The 20,310-nt window shown below is 44.9% G+C and overlaps 1 protein-coding gene across 1 annotated transcript in view; it reads left to right on the top strand.

The window, feature by feature from the left end:
• NIBAN1 (niban apoptosis regulator 1) overlaps nt 1-20,310 on the top strand; it is a 56,925-nt gene that overhangs the window by 17,662 nt on the left and 18,953 nt on the right. The window contains exons 2-5 of the mRNA XM_063407754.1: nt 9,097-9,227; nt 10,317-10,448; nt 11,184-11,298; nt 12,727-12,891. Coding sequence (XP_063263824.1) covers nt 9,097-9,227; nt 10,317-10,448; nt 11,184-11,298; nt 12,727-12,891 — 543 coding nt within the window. The remainder of the gene's footprint in view (nt 1-9,096; nt 9,228-10,316; nt 10,449-11,183; nt 11,299-12,726; nt 12,892-20,310) is intronic.

Here is a 20,310-nt window from a genome sequence, read left to right as displayed (position 1 = left end):
ATCTGCTCCATCAGAGAGCTGTAGTTTCCTTTCCCCATCTGTAGAAAGCACAGAAAAAAACCTGTCTTACACAGGGTTGGGTGAGCAGCTTCATGTGATAATTATACCCTTGTCTTCTAAATTCTGCCTTAATTGATGCTTTTTAGCAGTCCTGTGAAGAAACCTTTCCCCATAGGATGAGGCTCCAGTGCTTCCTCCTGTCTCACCTGCAGGGTGAAAAGTCCAGAGAACAGTGTGGATTTCCTGAGGGACATTATCATCCGTGGAGGGGTAGAGAAGGGTTTGTTTGTGAAAGAGGAGACCTTCAGTTGCATGAGTGCAGACCCTTTTAATGTTTGGTAGTTTTCCTTACAAAGGAATGAATGCAATCCTTTTTTAAAATTAATTTATTCCTAAAGATTTAGCAAACGTTTTTAGAGTTATGTTATTTTTCTGAACATGAGAACAAACTACCAGCAAGGAGAGTTTGTCTGGTTTGTCTTAGCTAAGGCTTTGAAGGATTAACCTCAGTGTAGTGCTGTGGAACGTTTTTGTCTTGCAGGCTGTGTCAGCCTTGAACAATTCCTGCTGTAGCATCTGTATGGCCAGCAAAGTCCAGGTGACATCAGAAAGTGATCCCATTGTATCACCCTGCCGTGTAACAACAAAATGTATAACAGATTAAGGAGATTTTATAAGCTTTGTAACAACAAAATACATGACAGATTAAAGAGATTTTATAAGCTTCACTCGAACTTCTAAGTTTTACAAAGTAAAGTCTCTCATCCTCTGCCCAGTGTTTTGCTTTGACAACAGTTACATTTTCCTGCAGTCATATTCCAGTATTATAACATGAAACTAGTGAGAGCCTGAACAAATGACTAAATATGCACTGCAAAGGAAAAATATTTCCATTTTTGTTGTTCAGGCTCAATGTAAAGTGGGGACTGGGATAAAAAAATGAAAAAAAATCTTTGGAATGTGATTTGCATTTTACATACTCCTCTTGCTGTATTATAAAGTTTTATTAGAAGCTTAATATTATATATATATATATATGTATGTATAATTTTTGTCCTTTTTAAAAGAGGGGGAAAAGGAACAAAATCAATTATTTGTTTTCACAAAGAGTTGGCTCTGTACCCCTCAAAATGCCCTTTCACAGTTGCTGCCCTACAAAGGACCAAGGCAAGGAGGTGTTTGCGAAAGAAAAGCAAAACAGGTGAAATTGGAAAATGGTCCCAGCTGGCACAACTGTGACATGGGGATGGCCTCGGGCTTCAAAAATCTGAATGGTGCTTGTTGTTTGGGTTAAAATCTTTGTATTTACTCAGGTGTTGTTGTGGGGTTCAGAGTGGCGAGAAGGGGCTCTGAAGCTGAAATTATTTCCTTTGATAAAATCAAGTGGTGTGGTTGTGTTGCGAGGTCATTAAAGTAAGTGTCCTTGCTTTGAGACCTCTGTTCAGTTCAGAGATTAGTCTTGGGTTTACCCTTCTTGCACATAGGCTTAGCTGAAAATCTTTTGCAAATCATGGTATTTACTCATTTTTAGTCTATACAGGAGCCAAAAGAGAAGCAAACACTTTAGAATTGATGAGGAAAATTGTAAGAAAAGAGGCTCCAATGTTACCATTATTCTCATACTCTGTTTTGTGGGGTTTGTGTGTTTGTTGAAGAGAAATGGAATAAAATCCTGCCATGGACTAATGGCCTTCTGCTCCAGTGCTTAAAAAGTGTCAGCTTTGTGTGAAGTACAGTACTCTGAGGGGTTCATGTGGGCTGATGGTGAAAGGAGTTGGAATAGTGAGGGAATAAAGGGAACTTACTACTAAGGTAAGGAAAAATCAACATAAATGAAGCCCCTCATGGAAAGATGTGTGTGTACTCATAGCTTTGGCCAATGTCATGTATTCCCTGGAGTAATATTGTGATAGATTGATGTACTGTGGTATAATTTGGCAAAGTAATTAAGAAAAAAGAAATTAGTAAAAATATCTCCCAGGTCTGCATGAGCATATGCCAAGCATTTCATGGAGATAATCTTTAGAAGGTGTGTGTGTCTGTATAAATATATATATTCAGAAAAAAGCTTCAACTAATGCCATGAAAATGGTTATTTCTGTTATCTGTGTCTGTGTCTTTTTGTTATTCAGTCTTGTGGATGGCTGGACAGTGAGGTAACTGCCACCCGAAAGGGAGGGAAGGGGGAATACATAATCCTGATTTAAAGGGTGATGCAGCACTGGCTTACATTTCTGGAATGCTGTTTAGATGTTCCCAAGAAACATTTTTGTGTGACCTCCCATGACGTGTAACGTGGTGCTGAGATCTGGATTGGAGAGAGCTGCTCAAGACATGCCTGGTGTCTGTGTCCCCACGAGTGGCTCAACTTGTGGCTCGGAGTTGGAAAAAAACCCACAACTTGAAAACCTTCACCAGATTTATTTACCACAGATCATAGTTTAGTTTCATGTGACCCCCCCCCCCCAGGAATTAGACTGGGTTCATTTGGTTATTAAATCCCAAGTCTTTCTCGTGCTGTCAAAGGAGCTTATAAAGTCTTGTCCGACCTTATTCTAGTTGAATCTCACCATGAGTAATTGTTTCTAGACAGAGCGTTGCTGCTTCTAACCCCATTACCAAGAAAGGGTAGATTGCAGCAGCCTTTGAGATAAGCTTATCTGACACAGTGTTAATCAAACCCTTGGCTTGTTTCAGCCTGATTAACCACAAGCACTGGCCTTTATGCAATTCATGATTATTAGGATTTTTTAACCTGACAGAAGTGCAAAAGCAACCCGTGAAATTTTCCTTCTCCCATAAATAAGGATTGGGCAGTGGGGGCAGGGGAAGGGAGAGCCAGCTGCAGGAATGAGTCTCTGAGTTTGACCTAAGAGCCACTGTGTGTTTGTGCAGGATCCTTGCTCTGCTGTTTGTTCTTCATTTTTAATAATCAGCATTCAGAATTAACTTAAACCAGCAGGTGCCACAGTTAGGTCACAAGCTACTCTTCACAAAATAAGGATTTTTTATAGAGTGTGTGAGGTCTCACTCAGCTCAGTCTGCTCCCTCTGGATGTGAGATGCTCCCGCAGCTGCCTGGGAACAACATAAGTTTGTAAACCTATGGAAATCTATGAGATAATTGTCCATCTCAGTATAAAATTCAGCCTCGTGGAGTGGAGCACCTGAGGAAGAGCAAAGTAGAGGGCTAAAATTGTAGAAAGGGCACCTGCAAGGTTGGAATGGAGCCTGTTATTTTTGGCATCTCTTTTGCCACGGATCACGTCTAGATGAACTTACAAATGTGTTTGTTGTGAAAGAAAAGCTTTGCTTCTGATGAAGCACAAATATCACACCCACAGTCTCAGCTGCCAAACTTGAGAAAACTAATCTGATTTTTTCACAAGACAGTGAAAAAAATCAGTGTTTTCCTATAGAGAAGATGGACTAAGCACCCGAGGAGTGCTATGTGCTGAGACCAGAGGAGAGGCTGATCGAGGTGAGATGGGTGTTACCACTCCTCTGCACTGAGTTTTGGGTGACTAACAGGGATTTTGCCAGCGTGGCAAACAGGTGATTTGAGGGTGTGTGCACACCACTGGAGTTACAGAATTGTAAGTTTTTATTGAGAGCAGTCTCCATTAATATAAACCAAGGCTGGGATAAATAATTGGTTTCAGTATTTTACCAGGTGCAAACCATATGTTCCTGCATGGGAAAGAGGGGTGGCTCCACCAGAGCTGCTGGGTTTGGCTGAGTGCAAACAAACCTGTGAGAGGTGATCCAGCCAAATCAGAAGCTGGGATTTGTGTCTGCCATCCCTTTCTGTCATAACCAGTATTAAGTCATGACTCAGAATAATTGAAATTCTATTTCTACAAATAAAGATCAAAATTAGTTCTGCTTTCAACAACAAAGACAGTAGTTTACATTGCCTTCCCAGATAAAGTCAGGGAGCACTTGAACTTAAACCCTTCCTGGGTGATACTCTAAGTACTGCACAAGGAGGGAGACTGAACGAAAGAGGGTATCAGTTGTAAATCCCACTACACTGTAAATCCCACTACACTTTAAATCCCACTATATATCCCAGAGCACTGGAAGGTGGTAGGCACTGTCAGGATATGCCAAACAGAATCACTTTCACAGGTTTTCTGATTACCAGATGCATTCAACAACTGATAATGATGTTTGCAGTGAATGGGTGATCTGTGGAAAAGCAGTTTTTATGGTGAGTGGCCGCTTCCTTCTCTCCCTGTTGAGCATCCAGCCCATTTCAGAGCTGCCAGTACTGACATCCAGCTTTCAGGGCTTTCAGAGAGGATCTGCAATTTCAGACATTTACCTCAATCAGAGTTGTGTTTTTCCTGGATTTGAGATGAAGTCAGCCCAGGAGCTGAACACTGGAATTATTTTGTTAACTCATTTTGCTGCTGCCTTGATGGGGTATGAGAATAAGACTGTGTATATGGATAGAAAAATGGATGGATGCATGGATGGATGGATGGACAGTAGTAATTGTAAAGTTCATTTTGCATGAAGGCACACAGTATGTATAGATTAAATGGTTTCTAGTTTATCATTTAAAAGCATGTCCCCAGTTGTGGGTTACATCCTGGCTTGTGAAGCACTGTGTGGGTATGATCAGCTGATCATTTTAGATTGTTTTCTGACAGCTTTGCTCATGGCCTGGTGGAGGAAATAAGACAAAGTGATTTGTTCCTGTTCTGTCTCACTGCTTTACTTGTTTGAAGTGCACGGTGTACTGACATTCAGCACACACAGTGCCTATTTCTTTTAGGTTTTATTATGTCCAGGATTTGTTTTAATAAAGCAAATAATCTACTTCCTTTACATTCACGTCCCCTGGGGCTTAAATGGTGTAAGAAGATACATCAGCCCCCAGACCTCCAAAGATATTTGTGTCACTGATAGTGGTATATTTGGAAAACCCTTTCCAAAACGTACTGAGTGCAGGCAATTGTGCTGTGAAGGGGAAGGACTGTGAACATTTTCCTACTCTTGGAAGGGCCATCTTACTGCCAAACACCAATATTTAAGTGAAATAGCTTTTATGGCAAGTCCTTCCCTCTTTCCATTCTTAACTTCCAAATGGCTGAAGTTCTGGGAGTGTGAGCAATCACACTCTTGTATGCCAGCCAAGAAGTTATTGTTTTCTGACCTTTTCTCCCTGAGTTTTCCTGACCTGCACCTGGACTGGCCACGTGGCAACACGTTGTTGAGAACAAGGAGATGTGGCAGGGCAAGCTAGACAGGCTGCACTGGGAGCTGGTGGCTAGACCAGAAGGAATTCATTTCTTGGGAGAACTTGCTGAAGAGTGCCCTTGTTTGAAACAGCTGTATGTCAGTTATTTCAATAAAAGCAGTGAAACCCCCACTATAAAGTTGGGTATTTAAGGCCATTCTGTGGGCCTGATGACTTGGACTTACATACAAGTGTCCAACATAGGTGGCACAATTAAGAATGTCAAAGGCAGGGGAAAAGTAAGGAAAAATAATCTGGGGATGAATACTGATTTCCAGGGGGCAACAGATAGATGTCTCTTGTTTCTCAGTGCAGAAATGATGTTTGTTTTTAGTCTTAAAAGGGGTATCATAACTCATGCTAAAGTCTTGTTGTGATGTGCAGAGGCAGTTCTGCGGAGCAGGAGGTGAATCATGAAGCATCAGCAAAGTTTATTCTGGAGAAGGATCTAAACCTTCAGCAAAGAAGGAGCAGACTCTTGCCATGTTAATTTGATGGAAATGCTTCCACTTCCATCACAATTGTCTTTTCCTGTTGGTAGTTTCGGTTCATGGAATCACAGAATATCCCAAGTTGGAAGGGACCCATAAGGATCAATCATTGAGTCCAACTCCTGGCCCAGCACAGCAGCAGGAGGTTGCATGTGGTATCCTTCTGGAGCTGAACAGACTCCTCATTCTCCTAGGATAAACATCCCAGCCGCTGGGATTCAGATCCCATTTATATGGGCTGGAGCTGTCCCATTGCCAGACCAGCCAAGTGGGAGCTTTGGCCTTGCTCCATAGAAACAGCTCTGACGAAGCCAGCCACACTAAATTTGGAAAAGAATTAGGGGAACTCATTTTTCAACTGCCCTGAAGTATTTTATCTCCAGTTGCCCCATGTTATCATTTCATGGGAAGAGTTTCTGTTACTCAGGACTGTTTCCATCATGTTTATTTTCAGATAGGATATTTTTATTTTCTGTAAACCAAAAGAGTTTAAAGATCCACTGAGGAGCAATGTGTCAAGGGTCTGTCTGCTTCTCCTCCCACCTTCAGGTAGCACTGAAATTCCTGTTCAGCTGAGCCCTGCAAGGCCAGATCCTCATGTGGAACCACTCACAATCTCTTTAAATAAACTTTTCTTCTAATTTTAAGAGAGAAGAATATTTTTAATGCAGAGCTCCTTTGCAATAAGTAGTGTGAAGATTGAAAGAAACAGCCAGAAACATTTGCCTCTTGATTCATGTTTTGATTTGTCATAAATATAGTCTGCACATAAAAATTACATCATCAATGTCCTATTTCTGATGTAAATGTTGCAAATTGCAGAGTTTCTTTCCCTTCAGTCATCATGCTTTAAGCTGATCTAAGCAGTACTGACAGTGAAGAATGACACTTCTGAGGCCATTTAGCCTTAATTGAAAAACTTTGCCAAAATTGCAGGTATTTCCCGTGATTGTTGCAAGTTTTTTCCCAACATCAGAATTTTATTCTTTGTCCCACTTCCTCTACAAACTTCTACTGCAGGATGCAGGCAATAGTCAAGTGAGGTGCAGTGTCCCAGAGCCCTCTCTAACAGATTAAGAGGATGATGCGAGCTGGAAAAGAAAAAGCCACAGTGCAAAACAGGGGCAAACCCTGAGCAGGAAACTCTGCCGGGGCTGGGGCCAACAACATCCTACTGCTGGCTGGGACCAGCAGGAAAAAAAATGCTACAAAGAAGCATTGGGGAAACTTTGTCCTTATTTGGAGAATAAGTCTATGCCTCTGCCCAAAGCTGGCTAGTTTTTGTAAAGCTGGGATATTCTGCTCTAGTAGCACCATATCCTGCTATTATACCCAAGCACATCCTATAATCAGTATGTCTCTAAAAACCCATCTTTAAACTGAAGATATGGAGTCCAGATTGCCTCTGGGTGCTGTCCCACAGGTAACTCTGGGAAAGCCTGGCAAAAGTGGTGAATTGACACTGCTTCTGACATCCCCCAGCTGAGTGGGGTGGCTGTGTGAGCTCCTCCGTGTGCCTGCAGAGGGTTCCAGGGCATCAGGTCTGTCTCCCAGTGCTGGTGTGGGGCTGGAATGGGGCAGCAGTGGGGCAAAAGGGGCTTCCAGTTCAGTGGAAGGCAGGGATCACATTGGTGCTTATGAAGGAGAAGGCTCCAGCTCACCCCTCTGAGCTCATGCGGGAGTGGCTGGAATGAAAGGTGGTGTTATGGAACAGAAGTGTCAGAAGTGTCAGAACATTTTGTTCTGCATCACACTGGAAATTCACCTGCAGAAGCAGAGGAGCTGGTCTGTAGCTTTGTCTTCTCATGCACATCCATGTTAGGAAATTAGGGAGTAATTCAAAGAATCCCACAATGGTTTGGGTTTGGAGAGATCTTCAAACCCATCCAGTCCCATGCCCTCCCATGGGCAGGGACACCTTCCACTAAACCATATTGCTCCTCATCCCTGGCCTTGCACACTTCCATGAACTCCATTTCAGGAATGCTGTATGACAGTCCTGGTCTAGAAGTCCATATAAAGGCATTAAGAAGTCTTAGTTTGGGAATTACCATTTTTTTCTCTTTTTTCAGAAGATACGATGTTTACCCCCGCCCAAGCAGAACAAAATGAAATTTTGAAAGCATCAAAGTTGCTTGAGATGTGAAATTTCTCTGTTGTATGCTCAGAAAAAGCCCTTTGGCATGGAGCTCCCTAATTCCAAGAAGAAAGGGATCTCTCCAGTATCCAGAATGTTTGGGATGCTCTCCAGATCATAGGCCAGGTTCTGGTTTTTGCATTGCTACAAACTCTTTCAGTCACACATATGCACATGCCTTTAATTTTAGCTTCACTTCCCTGTCTGCAAAGGACCATTATTTCTTTGGTATGGTTAATGAGTTAATAGCTTGTAAATTGTTTTAAGATTCTCAGAAGTGAGATCTCAGTGTGTTTATTGCTGTTGCTGCTACCCATGAGATCTTGATCACAGCGAGACAATACCAGATTAGTGTTTATTGCAGCATGACTGAGGATATGTTTACATTAAAACAAAGACGAGACGGTATTGCCCAAGCCTGGGAAAATCTTTTGTAGAGTTTTGAGTCAGCTTTAGAATCTCAGTAAATGATAAAACTGGCTCCTATGGCTGAACATTAGCCAGTGTCACTGGTTCTCTTTGAAAACCCTTTCACCTCTTTACCACCCTTAGCTCTGGAGAAGTGTGTCCCAGGGAGAGGCAGAGAACATCTTTCCTTAGAGAAATGGATTTGGGGAATTCTTAGCTTGCTCTGAGAAAAAAAACCAACTCCCCAACCGCATGTTTTCCTGGACAAAATCTCTCTGAATGCATCTCCAAGGGTTTCCTGATCCGTGCAGCAAGTGGCCCTTGGTACACTCAAGAGATCTTCTCATGGAATCATGGAATGGTTGGGGTTAGATGGACCTTGAAACCCATCCAGTTCCACTCTCTGCCATGGGCAGGGACACCTTCCACTGTCCCAGGCTGCTCCAAGCCCTGTCCAGCCTGGCCTTGGACACTTCCAGGGATCCAGAGGCAGCCACAGCTTCTCTGGGCACCCTGTGCCAGGGCCTTCCCACCCTCACAGGGAACAATTCCTTCCCAATATCCAATCTAAACCTACTCTCTTTCAGTGGGAAGCCACACCCCTTGTCCTGTCACTCCATCCCTTGTCCAGAGTCTCCATCTTTCTTGTGGGGGGCTCCCTTCAGGTACTGGAAGGTCACTGTTAAGTGACCCTGGAACTGCCTCTTCTCCAAAGAGAGGAATTCGGGTCACGGGTGAGAACTGCCTTGGTTCTGTGTTACAGGTTGCGAAGCTATGTACATGAAATACATTTAAATCTCTGTTTCACCTCAGGGAAAACAGAGGCCACCATCAAGAACTTCAGCCCCCACTACCGCCGCCAGTACGCCGTGGCTTTCTGCAGGCATGTGCAGGAGGAGCTGGAGCAGCACCGCCACTCCCAGTCCCGCTTCCTGAAAACCAGGGTAGGAGGACACTGACTTTCCTCTCTGTCACCCAAGTGCACACTGCAGTTTGCATGTGCAGTTGTTGGATTTGTGTCATTTTGGTTTGGGATGGAAAAGCCGCATCTGGGTGCAGGTTTGAAGTTTTATTTTTGAAAATTCATCTTTATTTTGGTCTTGTTTAGTTGTTTATCGTGGCGCGAGGAGAACTGTGACATGAGTTTCTGGTACAAAGAGTTGGACATTTAGATAAAACTGGTTCTTTCTTGCTGGTTGCAAGATTCTGCAAAATCTAGGGACAGAGATCATACTTTCAGGGAAGAGATTATGTAGGAAACATAATTAATCCTGTTATCCATGGCTTAGGGTTCTCCAAAGGAGATGGCAACAATTCCCTCTGTGGAGTGAACTATAGAAAGCTGGTTTTTATTAGAGGAGAGACAAAAAGAGAGACAAAAGTCTCTTTATTAGAGGAAAATGCAGTGAACCAGCCTTCAAGATTAAGAAGATAAAAAATTAAATGTTCTGAACATACTGGAAGTCATGGATTTCTGAATGCTCTTGAAATGAGTAGGTAAAGCAGTGAGGTGGGATATTAGATCTGTGTCTTTCAGAAAAGTGCATAACAGTTACTACAGCACAGATGCAAAAGCATTACAAAGAAATGGGAAACAATTTACTATATTATAATAAACCCCTGCTTTTCATATCAAGGAAATGTTTATATTATGTAGTGGAAAATCGGAGGTGGTGGGATCCAAGTCATCCTGCAGGAGTTGGAACTAGATGATCTTTAAGGTCCCTTCCAACCCAAACCACTGTAGGATTATCTGATTTTGCATTCAGCATGTCAGCTGAAAGGTAAATAAATGTCTGTCTCGAAATCTGGCAGTGTTTTGGAAGGCAGAGCTCTTCTGCTGCCTCCTCACCTTGGCTACAAGAGTTTACTTGTTTGTAAAACCTTCTGAAATTAGAGATGTTGATGACTCCAAATTGCATTTGAAGGCTCAAAAGCCCTCAGAGCAGCATTCTGGAAATGTAGAAATAAAAGCTTCAAGATGGTCAGTGGTGCAGAGGAGGAGTCTCAAATGTCACCAATTGTCCCTGCAGCCCGTGGGGGAAGTTGGGACAGTTCTGTACGAAGCAGAGCTGCTGCACTTCGCTGAGGACCTGAAGAAGTGGAAGGACAGATACGTCGTGATCAAAAACGACTACACTGTGGATTGCTTTGAGTCCAAAGAGGTGAGTGCTGCCTCTGTAGATCTGCTTGTACACTCCCAGAAAAAGCAATAGCAAGTGGATTTGCTGCTGCTGCTGCCTTGCCTTCAGCAATAGGAGGCGAAACCTTGTCCTCGTCAGGGTGGCTCCAGTGGAAGCCCCACAGGGATGGCTAAGGGTACAGCCAAGTGCCCTTCCTTGGTCAGATACGTCGGCAAGAACTAAAAAATCCTTTTAACAGCACTTGAACCTTCCTGTGCCTGTCCCAGAACACTTCTCATCTGCACATCCCTGTAATACATCCCTGTGCTCCTGAAGTTGGATCTGAAGTAGCAGGGTTTGGGTGGCTCCAGGCTGACTGCAGTGGAGGTTTTTGCCTGGAAGCTGCCATAGTCGAACTAGTCCTGGCTGACAAATCCAACAAATAGGGCTCAGGAGAAAATCCCATCCTTTTTTCCTCCCTTCCATTCCTGACTCCTCATCACAGCAGATGAGCACTGAGGATATTTTCAAATATGTTTTTTACATTTAACCATGTTTTAGATTTGACCTAGGGAACATTTCCAAAATTCATCCTGACAAAAAGATTCTCCCTTTGGGCAATATCCCTGTGCATTAGAATCACAGAATATCCTGAGTTGGAAGGGACCCACAAGGATCATGGAGTCAACTCCTGGCTTTGTCAGTGAATTGTGTATTTATGTTTTCTCTCTCCTTAAATGTCTATTTGACAGTACTTCCTCTCTGTTGATTTTCCAGGCCTACCAGAAGGGAGCCAGCCCCAAATATCACATTCTTCCTGCAGGAGGCAAAGTTCTGACTTCAGAAGAAGATTACAATTTGTTGTCTGATAAACATTTTCCAGACCCTGTTGGTAAGTCCTGCTCAAAGTTGAACTGCCAAAGCCCAGGCTCTGTCCCTTACTCTGTTCTGGGAAGGCTTTCAGGCTCCAATTTAAAATGGGGTAGCAGAAGATGCCCACAGCCCTTTTCCCAAGTTCAAGCACAGCTCCAGAGTGGATGAACAAAGCAGATGCTGTAGGCCAACACTCAGAGAAACGCTGGCTCCCTTTCTTCCCAGCATACCGGCACAACGCTGCTGGAAGCTGTGCAGAAGCAGCGCAGGAACCACAGCACCATTGTTCCTGGGCTTTGTTAATATTCCTGGTTTATTTGTTTCCATTTTTAGATGCCAGCTGTCTGTGTTGACTCACAGCTGATAATAAGTCCCACAGAGAGGGCAGGAAGGTGGCTGCTTCTGAGTTTGTTGTTTCTGGGCCAGGAACTGCTGTGGTCCTGCCTGGCCCCCCTCCACCAAGATGGAGAAAATTCAGGCTTTACAGAAGCAGGTCTCTCATTGCAGAGTCAGATTTGGAGAATGGGATGCCATATAATGAAAGGGATAAGGGCAACTTGAAGACAAGGATTTATATTTTGAGTCCTTTAAATCCTTTGGATTTAAATTTAAGTTAGGTGCCCTCTCACACCCTTTCCCAAGGACAGGGTGGTCAGAGTGGCTTGGAGGTGTCCTGTGTGTGTCACCACAGCTCTGCAGCAGTTGGGGTTGAGCAGTGGGGTGGAGCACCCCAGTGGTGCTCATGGGCTTCCCATGGTTCTCCCTTCAGAAAGAGCATCACTTCATCTTTATGGCCCTTCTCCCCATCTGTGTGGTGCTGAAGACCCTCCAAGGTGAACCTCATGTGTCTGGGCTCTCGATGCATGTCAGTGACTCCAGGTTGGGTTTGGTCATCCCTCCATGTGATGTCCAGCATCCCCTGTGGGCAGGGACATGGGGCAGGTGGGAGCTGGAGGTACTTGGTGCCTTCTTTACATCACCTGCAAGGGCTTGAAGTGACAGTTTTGAAGGGCAGTTGTGTGTGGGAATCGTGGAACCAGGAAAAGCACTGCTCTTCCAAAATGGTTTATTTTAGGCAGTCCATATATATGGACTTTCTTATATAAGAAAGTCCATATACTCCTAAATGATCTGTATGTGGAAGAGACCAGAGTTCCCCACTAATTTACTTATCTGCCATGAAAACTGTTTCCCTAGGAGCTGCAATCCAGTGGAATAGTTTCTTAGAAATATTGACAAAACTAGATTTTTGCCACCTTGAATACAAAGCAAGAGGCCATCAAGTTGCTGTGGCATACACAGAGAGGTGGTTGATGCCAGCAGAGTGTGCCCATCCCAGCCGCATCCCCCTGCCCTCTGGGAAGGAGATTACCCTGCTGGCAAAGGTCCGGCACAGAGCCAGCCCCGAGGAAACCTGCAGCTCTCAAGCAGAGGTGTTTTTGTGCAGGCTCAAGTGAGGAGGCAGCTGCAGCCTTCGTTCCGCTCCCGAAGGAGTTCCCGGTATACCTGTGGCAGCCCTTCTCCCGGCACAGCTACTACTGCTTCCCAGAGCCCGGGGCACAGAGACGCTTCAGCGCCGTGCTGGGGGACTGCGTGCGGCACTCCAACCACGGTGAGTGCGGGATGGGACTGCGTGCGGCATTCCAACCACGGTGAGTGCGGGACACTCCAACCACGGTGAGTGCGGGATGGGGCTGTGTGGGACACTCCAACCACGGTGAGTGCGGGATGGGACTGCGTGCGGCACTCCAACCACGGTGAGTGCGGGATGGGACTGTGTGCGGCATTCCAACCACGGTGAGTGCGGGATGGGACTGCGTGCGGCACTCCAACCACGGTGAGTGTGGGATGGGACAGTGTGGGACACTCCAACCACGGTGAGTGCGGGATGGGACTGCGTGCAGCACTCCAACCACGGTGAGTGCGGGATGGGGCTGTGTGGGACACTTCAACCATGGTGAGTGTGGGATGGGGCTGTGTGGGACACTTCAACCATGGTGAGTGTGGGATGGGACTGTGTGAGGCATTCCAATCATGGTGAGGGCAGGAAGGGCTCAGCCTGGGCAAGTGTCACCCACCCAGGAATGCTGGAACAGCTGTGGGAAAATGCAAGTCACTCATGAAAGGTGCTTGGCTTCAGCACCCTGAGGAATGAATCCACACAGCCCTGCTGCTTGCTGTGCTGGGAACACACTTAGGTGGGGTTTGGGGTGCAGTGGGTGTGAGCTTGGGGAGAAAACATGGGAATTGCTTTGGAAGTTGTGTAACGATGCAAAATCCCTAAGAGGTGTTTATTACTAAGGCACAGCAAACCCTCACCTATGTTTGCAAGCTGGCTAATGCATCACAGCTATAGAGTCAAGAATAATGGAATATCCTGAATTGGAAGGGACCCACAAGGATTATAGGGTCCAACTCATGGCCTTGCACAGACAATCCCAAGAATCCTACCCTGTGCCATACAGGAGACCAGGGGTGTTCAACACAGAGGGAGTGTAGTCCCCCAGTATATTCCCGTGTTGTTACACACACATCACTCCTGATCAAACATTTGATCTTTCTGCAGATGTTTCAATGGCAGCTCAAGCCAGAGCCATGGTTAAGCCTTGTAACTGGTCCATGAATGGTTTGTAGGACACAGTATTGATTGTCTGCAGATATTATAAATGACAATTTCTGAATAGATTAGACGACAAAACTTCAAAAAAATCTTAGTTTGTGACTTTCTAGGGCTATAAAAACAACTTTGCTCCCATGAAATTAGAAGGTCATTTATGAGTTGGATCCTTTTCTGATTTTCAGATGACATTTTTTCCACCAAGATGCCCACAGTTCCCCACTGGTCTCCAGTGCCTTCCATGCCTTTAGTGTCACTTTGGAGTCCCATCTGCTCCTGCTGCTCTTGGTGGGAGATGGGAACACTCAGCAACTTCTCCACTAAACTCAGCTGCTTGAGTCTGAAGCCCAGGCTTATGGGTAAATGAATTGTGAGTGCAGGGTGTGAACAGTCTCTTTTATTAACAGAAGTGGCTCCTGGTGAATGTTTTTTTAGCTGTCATTTTAGTCTCCTGGTCATCAGCTTCACCCCATTGCCCTCAGACAGTTTTCTCCTGCTGTCCTCCCTGGATCATTCTCAACTGCCATCTCTTTTTCCTTTGTCTGCACTGCCAAAGGCATTCCTGGTTTCCTTTGGGACTCCATTCCCATGAGGAGAACACACACAACTGCATTTCTGGGCAGTTTCCTAAGATGTGCAGTCACTTGTGTGGTGCTCAGGACTGGTTGGTTTCAGAGGCCTTCTTCACAGGAAACGTGGGATTCCTGATCCCGATGCTATCCAGGTGGAGTACATGCCCCATTCCTGGTCCCAATGCTCTCCAGGTGGTGTACATGCCCCATTCCTGATCCCGATGCTCTCCAGGTGGTGTACATGCCCCATTCCTGATCCCAATGCTCTCCAGGTGGAGTACATGCCCCATTCCTGATCCCGATGCTCTCCAGGTGGTGTACATGCCCCATTCCTGATCCCAATGCTATCCAGGTGGTGTACATGCCCCATTCCTGGTCCCAATGCTCTCCAGGTGGAGTACATGCCCCATTCCTGATCCCGATGCTATCTAGGTGGTGTACCTGCCCCATTCCTGGTCCCAATGCTATCCAGGAGCAGTACAATCCCAATTGCATTCCCAATGCTGTCCAGGAGCAGTACAATCCCTAATTGCATTCCCAGTGCTGTCCAGGTGCTGAACAGTCCCCATTCCCTGTGCTGTCCAGCTGGTGTACAGTGCCCTGACACTCTGGACTTGGCTCCTTACCGAGGTTTGGGAGGGAGATGGGGACACAATCAAGTTTTCCTGGCACTCCCTGACTTGAAGCTTGTTCATGATGTTTGGGGATTTTCATTTCTCTCCTGGAACAAGTGTAATGGGTTTGACAAAGCTTTTGGCAGTCTGGTTTTTCCTTAAAGTTCAGCACATCACTCTAGGGACCAATCTTGAACTGGCAGAAGCTGGGTTTAGATGACCTAAGAGGTCTTTTCCATCTCCAAAGCCTGCAAGTCTGCACTTCATTATATTTCATATGGCTTAGCTATTGCTCATTTATGCATCTGTTCCAGGATTTATCCCTCTCAGCTTTTCCTGTGGTCCAGTTTTTATCTGACAGACAGTGCCTTAAGGCTCATCCTTACTTCTGCCCAATGGGATGAGAAGCAGATAAGGACAGTCTGGATTAGGATCTACTGTTGTACCAGAAAAAGAGCTTTAACAGCTATCAGGGAACCAGGAGCCCGTTTTATGTGGATTTCTTGGAGTTATGTTATTCCCTGGAGATCTAGGTGCTGCAAGTGGAAAAATGATCGCTGACCAGCACCTCAGTAACCTGAACTCTGCCCTTGGAGAGAATTTTTTCCCAAGGGCTTCATATTGATTCCTATTCATTTGCACATCACAGAAAAATATTAGTTTATTAATACTTTTAAAATCCTTTTTTGCAAACACTTCTGCTGACAAAAACAGGTGTCTGAGAATCTTACAAAGTTACAGCTATATGCAGCAAAACACAGGGTAGTAAGGATTGTGGTAGGAAATTTTACTCTGCTCTTTTATTAAAAATCAGTTGAAGAGACAAAAGAACAGTGAAAAATTCTTCATGTTTGATTGTGAAATAAAATTTAGTGGTATAAGGAGTACAGACCAACACATTACTCACTCCACCTCTTCCCAAAGTGCCGAGTTCCCATTTACCAGGGCAGATTTGGCAAGGGCAGGACAAAGACAAATGTCACGTCAGATCAGAAGTAGCCTTTCTGTCCCTGCTGTGATCTGCCACTCCTGGAAAGGAATGTATTGCACTGGGCTTTAGCCAAGGCCTTGAAGGAGTTCGTGGCTACAGTGTGTTTTCCTTCTCCCAGGAAGCAGAGTTAAACACGGAAGGCTGGAGTGAATCAGCGCTGGGAGCCGCCCTGGCATTCAGCTGCTTCCTGACCCCAGAGTCTCTCTGGTATAAATACCCAGCCCAGCCTGTGTTTCTGGAAGTTCTGGGCAGAGCAAAAGCATTGGGATTTAGTGAGCACCACTGGGAAATGGCATGCAGATGTTTGGAGTGTGGGCTCTTGTGTCATTCCTCTCTCAACTTTCCTCTTGTCTTTGCCCTTTATACTCATTGATGAGGGCTTGGTGGTTTGAGGAGACAATGATTACCTTCAGCAGCAATGGAACATAAAGATCAAATGCTTTTGGGGTTTTAATTTGTGAGGTGGTGTGAGTAGGGCTAATTAGTGAGAAGACAAGTACCCAGGGAGCAGCAGGGGAACCCCAGCAGCCTGGTGGGTGCAGGGGGTCCCTGGAGGGGACTGCTGAGTGTTCTCTGCTGCTCCTGGGGAGCCTGTCCTTCCCAAGTGTCTCTGCAGGTCAGACCTCCAGCAGTGCAGGATATTTAAAACTCCTCAGCTTTTTAAAGAAGCTGTGCTTCAGTTTTGGGGTGTGGAGGAAGTGGTTTAGCATTTTCCTCCAATTTCCTCAGCTGCTCTTAGCAGGTTAGATGGGGGTGGCAGCATGGGATTCTTTGGTTTGCCTTATCTCCGTGTTCCACTCTGATCCTCAGCCTGAACTTACCTGGTTCCACCTTGCTCTGTTCCCTTAGTGAAATGCTGAGAAGTGCACACCTCAAATTTGGGGGAAATCTGCTGAAATGACCACCTAGCCCCCAGTGGGGATGTTCTTTGAGTGCCACATTGGCAACAGTGAGGGAAAGGCTCAAAATATTCACAGGGCTCTAATATTAGCCATTCCCCAGGTTTTAATGCTTTATGTTTTGAAAATCAGGCTGAAGCTTCTTCTGAGTACTTCTTGAATTACTTGGTTTTTTAAGAGGTCTGCTTGCTTCCTGCATGAGGTTTCACTCAGTATTTGCTGTTGGAAGTGGAGAACCCTGACCACTTGGTGCTGGGATAGAGGGAAGCCTGCATGACAGGAAGGAAATGACAACTGCTCATTCTGGGAGACACTGAGTTTCACTTCGTCATTTTATTTTTTTTCATCTGGTTTGATTTCACATCCACATCTTGACAATCATCTCCTGACACAGGAAGCTGAGGGACTTTCAAAACCATATCCTGTCATCTCCAACTTCAACAGAAACAACAACAAAAATTATTTTGAGCAATAAATATATTAAAGAAGTATAATAAAGAAATATATTAGGCAAGGGAGAAACACAAAAGCTCGTGCAGGGAAGATTTTTTATCTCCATCTCTGACTTTCAGGGTTGCAGTTACTGGTGTCTGCATTTCCTTTTTCAGCTCTGAATTTACCTGATAGTTGTTTTTCTCACAGTTATTTCAAATTTTCCTATGTTACATGTCTATAGTACCTGTGTAGGACTCAGCAACCCTTGGACTAGAATGCAGAATAATTCTGGGAGTACTGATAAACATTGAGAAGCTGACATGGAATCCTTGAGCTGAGGGATGAATGTGTCTATATTTCTCTATATACAAAGCAGAGCACTTGTCAGGAGTCCAGATATCACTTAGGAAGGGTTTCTGAGTCTTCATGCCACAAACAGGGTGGCCTTTCTTCCCCAGAGATGGAGATGAAAGGAAGGATTTTCTTGTTGCCTGTTTCCAGTGGATGTGGAGGGAGCAATTAAAGGAGAACTGAGGAGAAAATTGCTTTTTATGACATTAAAGAAAAATGTCCTTGTGCACTGGGATGAAAGTGAGGCCTTTTGGAAGGTTTGCGTGGTAATTTGGAGTGGGAAAAAGTACAAATGGAGATAGTATTTTCCCCTCCATCTACCAAAACTTGTGTCTTGGCTCCTCTCAAGCAGCTGCTGTACTTGGGTTAAGTAAATCCCTTTTTGGTTAAGAATGTAAGACCTCCTGTGATCTACATGAGTGGCTGAGACCGTGGCAGTTCTTTCACCGTCACATGAGTTCCACACAGACTTTTGAAACTGATGTGTAAACATCCACAGGAATATTAATGTTGTCATAACAGACAAAGCCATTTGATGAAGCTTGTGGGGTGTTAAAAAAATCACTGAAACTTTTAGGACATGATGTAGAAATTTTCTTATATAATTTAGAATATTTTACTTGAAATTAGACTATTTCTCCTCTTTCTAGGATGTTTTTGCTCTACAGCATGCATTCATTCAGTCAGCATGGGTTTTGCCTTTCTTCCAGCCTGGTTTTCTACACTGTGGTAAGGATTTTCAGTCTGTAGGAGTGACATTCATTCTGAAACATCAAGATGATGAATGTGCTAAAATCATAATTGCCATTACATTCTTCCTATCCCTCTCACCTCGGGCTGATTATCGTCTTCTTACATACTACAAGCGTAGGGTGGTGCAGGGGAGCCCCTGCCCTGAGCCTGTTTTAGGAGCTGTGAAGGCTCATTTGTGCAGAGTAAGGTGGTGTTCAGGCTCCAGCTTCGAAGTTCTGCAGCAGAAAAATCACAGAATCATGGAATGGTTTGGGTGGGGAGGAACCTCCTACCATGGGCAGGGACACCTTCCACTAGCCCAGGGTGCTCCAAGCCCCATCCAGCCTGGCCTTGGACACTGCCAGGGATCCAGGGGTAGCCACAGCTTCTCTGGGCACCCTGTGCCAGGGCCTGCCCACCCTCAAAGGGAACAATTCCCTCCCAAGATCCCATCTAACCCTGCCCTCTGGCAGTGGAAAGCCATTTCCCTGTCCTGTCACTCCATCTCTTGCCAGAGTCCCTCTCCAGCTCTCTTGGAGCCCCTGTAGGTACTGAAAGGCCACAATAAAGTCACCCTAGAGCCTTTTCTTCTCCAGACTCCCACCTGCTCCAGGAATGTGGTAGCTGGTTTGGAAGTCACTTGGAAAATGTCAGAAACAGGTGATACTGTGTTCCTTTGTGAGTGTTTATGCAGTGTTCATTAATTTTTTAAGATTATGAAACCCACGGCTGCTGGTCTCCTCATTGGAGGGTCATTGTGCCCTGTCTGGTGCTGTTTTGAACAGCTTTAATCTGGGTGCTGTGTGCTGATAACCAAACAGTTAACCCTGCTCAGTGTTGGTTTGGTGGCCACAGAAGGAACTTGTGCTGCAAAGCTCTATTTGCTATAAATACAGCATATTCTTACAGGGCTGTATCATGTTTGGAAGTGACCTCATCTCGCTTCTGTTGGTGGTTAGCAGCTTCACACCACGTGCTCTGTGGATAATGTGTGTGCCAGCTTACTGCTTGCAGGAGATCCCAGAGCTGGGAGGTTGATGCCTCTCAGGCCCAGAGCACCATATATATTTCACTTTGTCTTTTTGGATGCTAACAACACACGACAGCATTCTGTGAGGATAAAAGGTGTGTCCTTTTACTTAGAGGGTCATTTTCAGCTGTGCTTGAGCCATGGCCCAAGCCCCAGGTAACCTCCCTTTTCCTGAGGTGCAGTTCCTGAGCTTTCCTCATCTCCCCAGGTTCAAAGCATGTTCCTTTTCTTACCTGCCGTCCTGGTGGATTGGGGCCATCACTTATTTTTTGGAGATGGAATTTCCACAGTTTAATTTTGTTGGAGTTGATGGCCATGGCCTTTTTACCAGCTATCTGTGGTATCGAAAAAGCAGCAGCCCTTAAAATGTGCTGGAACTCACATGAGCTCTTAGAAAGGGAAGAAATTTTTTATCATGCACATTTATTTTTATTTGAAGGGCATCCCCTAATTGTGGTACTGGGAGGTTGGCTGAGTGATTCCTTCCTTCCCTGCAGGAATGTTTCTTGTTCCCTGATGGTCTCTGGCTGCCTCCACACCAAGTCCTTGGGGGCTGGTGGAGAGAGAGCACTATCTTTGAAGTGCCAGTACCACTATCTTGTCTCTTTAGTTGGTTTGGGGTTGTGTATTTTTGGTTTTTTACCAGCTTTTGTTTTAAAAGAACTAAATTTAAAAAAAAAGTTAGATATTGATTATTTTTTAAGTTACAGAGTGTGTATAGTAGAAAGCAGGGGAAAAGCATGTCTAAATATATACAAAAGACACAGATGCCAAGGTGAGAGGGGAATGA

Source organism: Prinia subflava, chromosome 10 (genome assembly GCF_021018805.1).
Source record: "Prinia subflava isolate CZ2003 ecotype Zambia chromosome 10, Cam_Psub_1.2, whole genome shotgun sequence".
In the NCBI taxonomy this organism is placed as follows: Eukaryota; Metazoa; Chordata; class Aves; order Passeriformes; family Cisticolidae; genus Prinia; species Prinia subflava.
The sequence above is the reverse complement of the archived record's forward strand: the minus strand, read 5'-3'. Positions and strand labels throughout refer to the sequence as shown.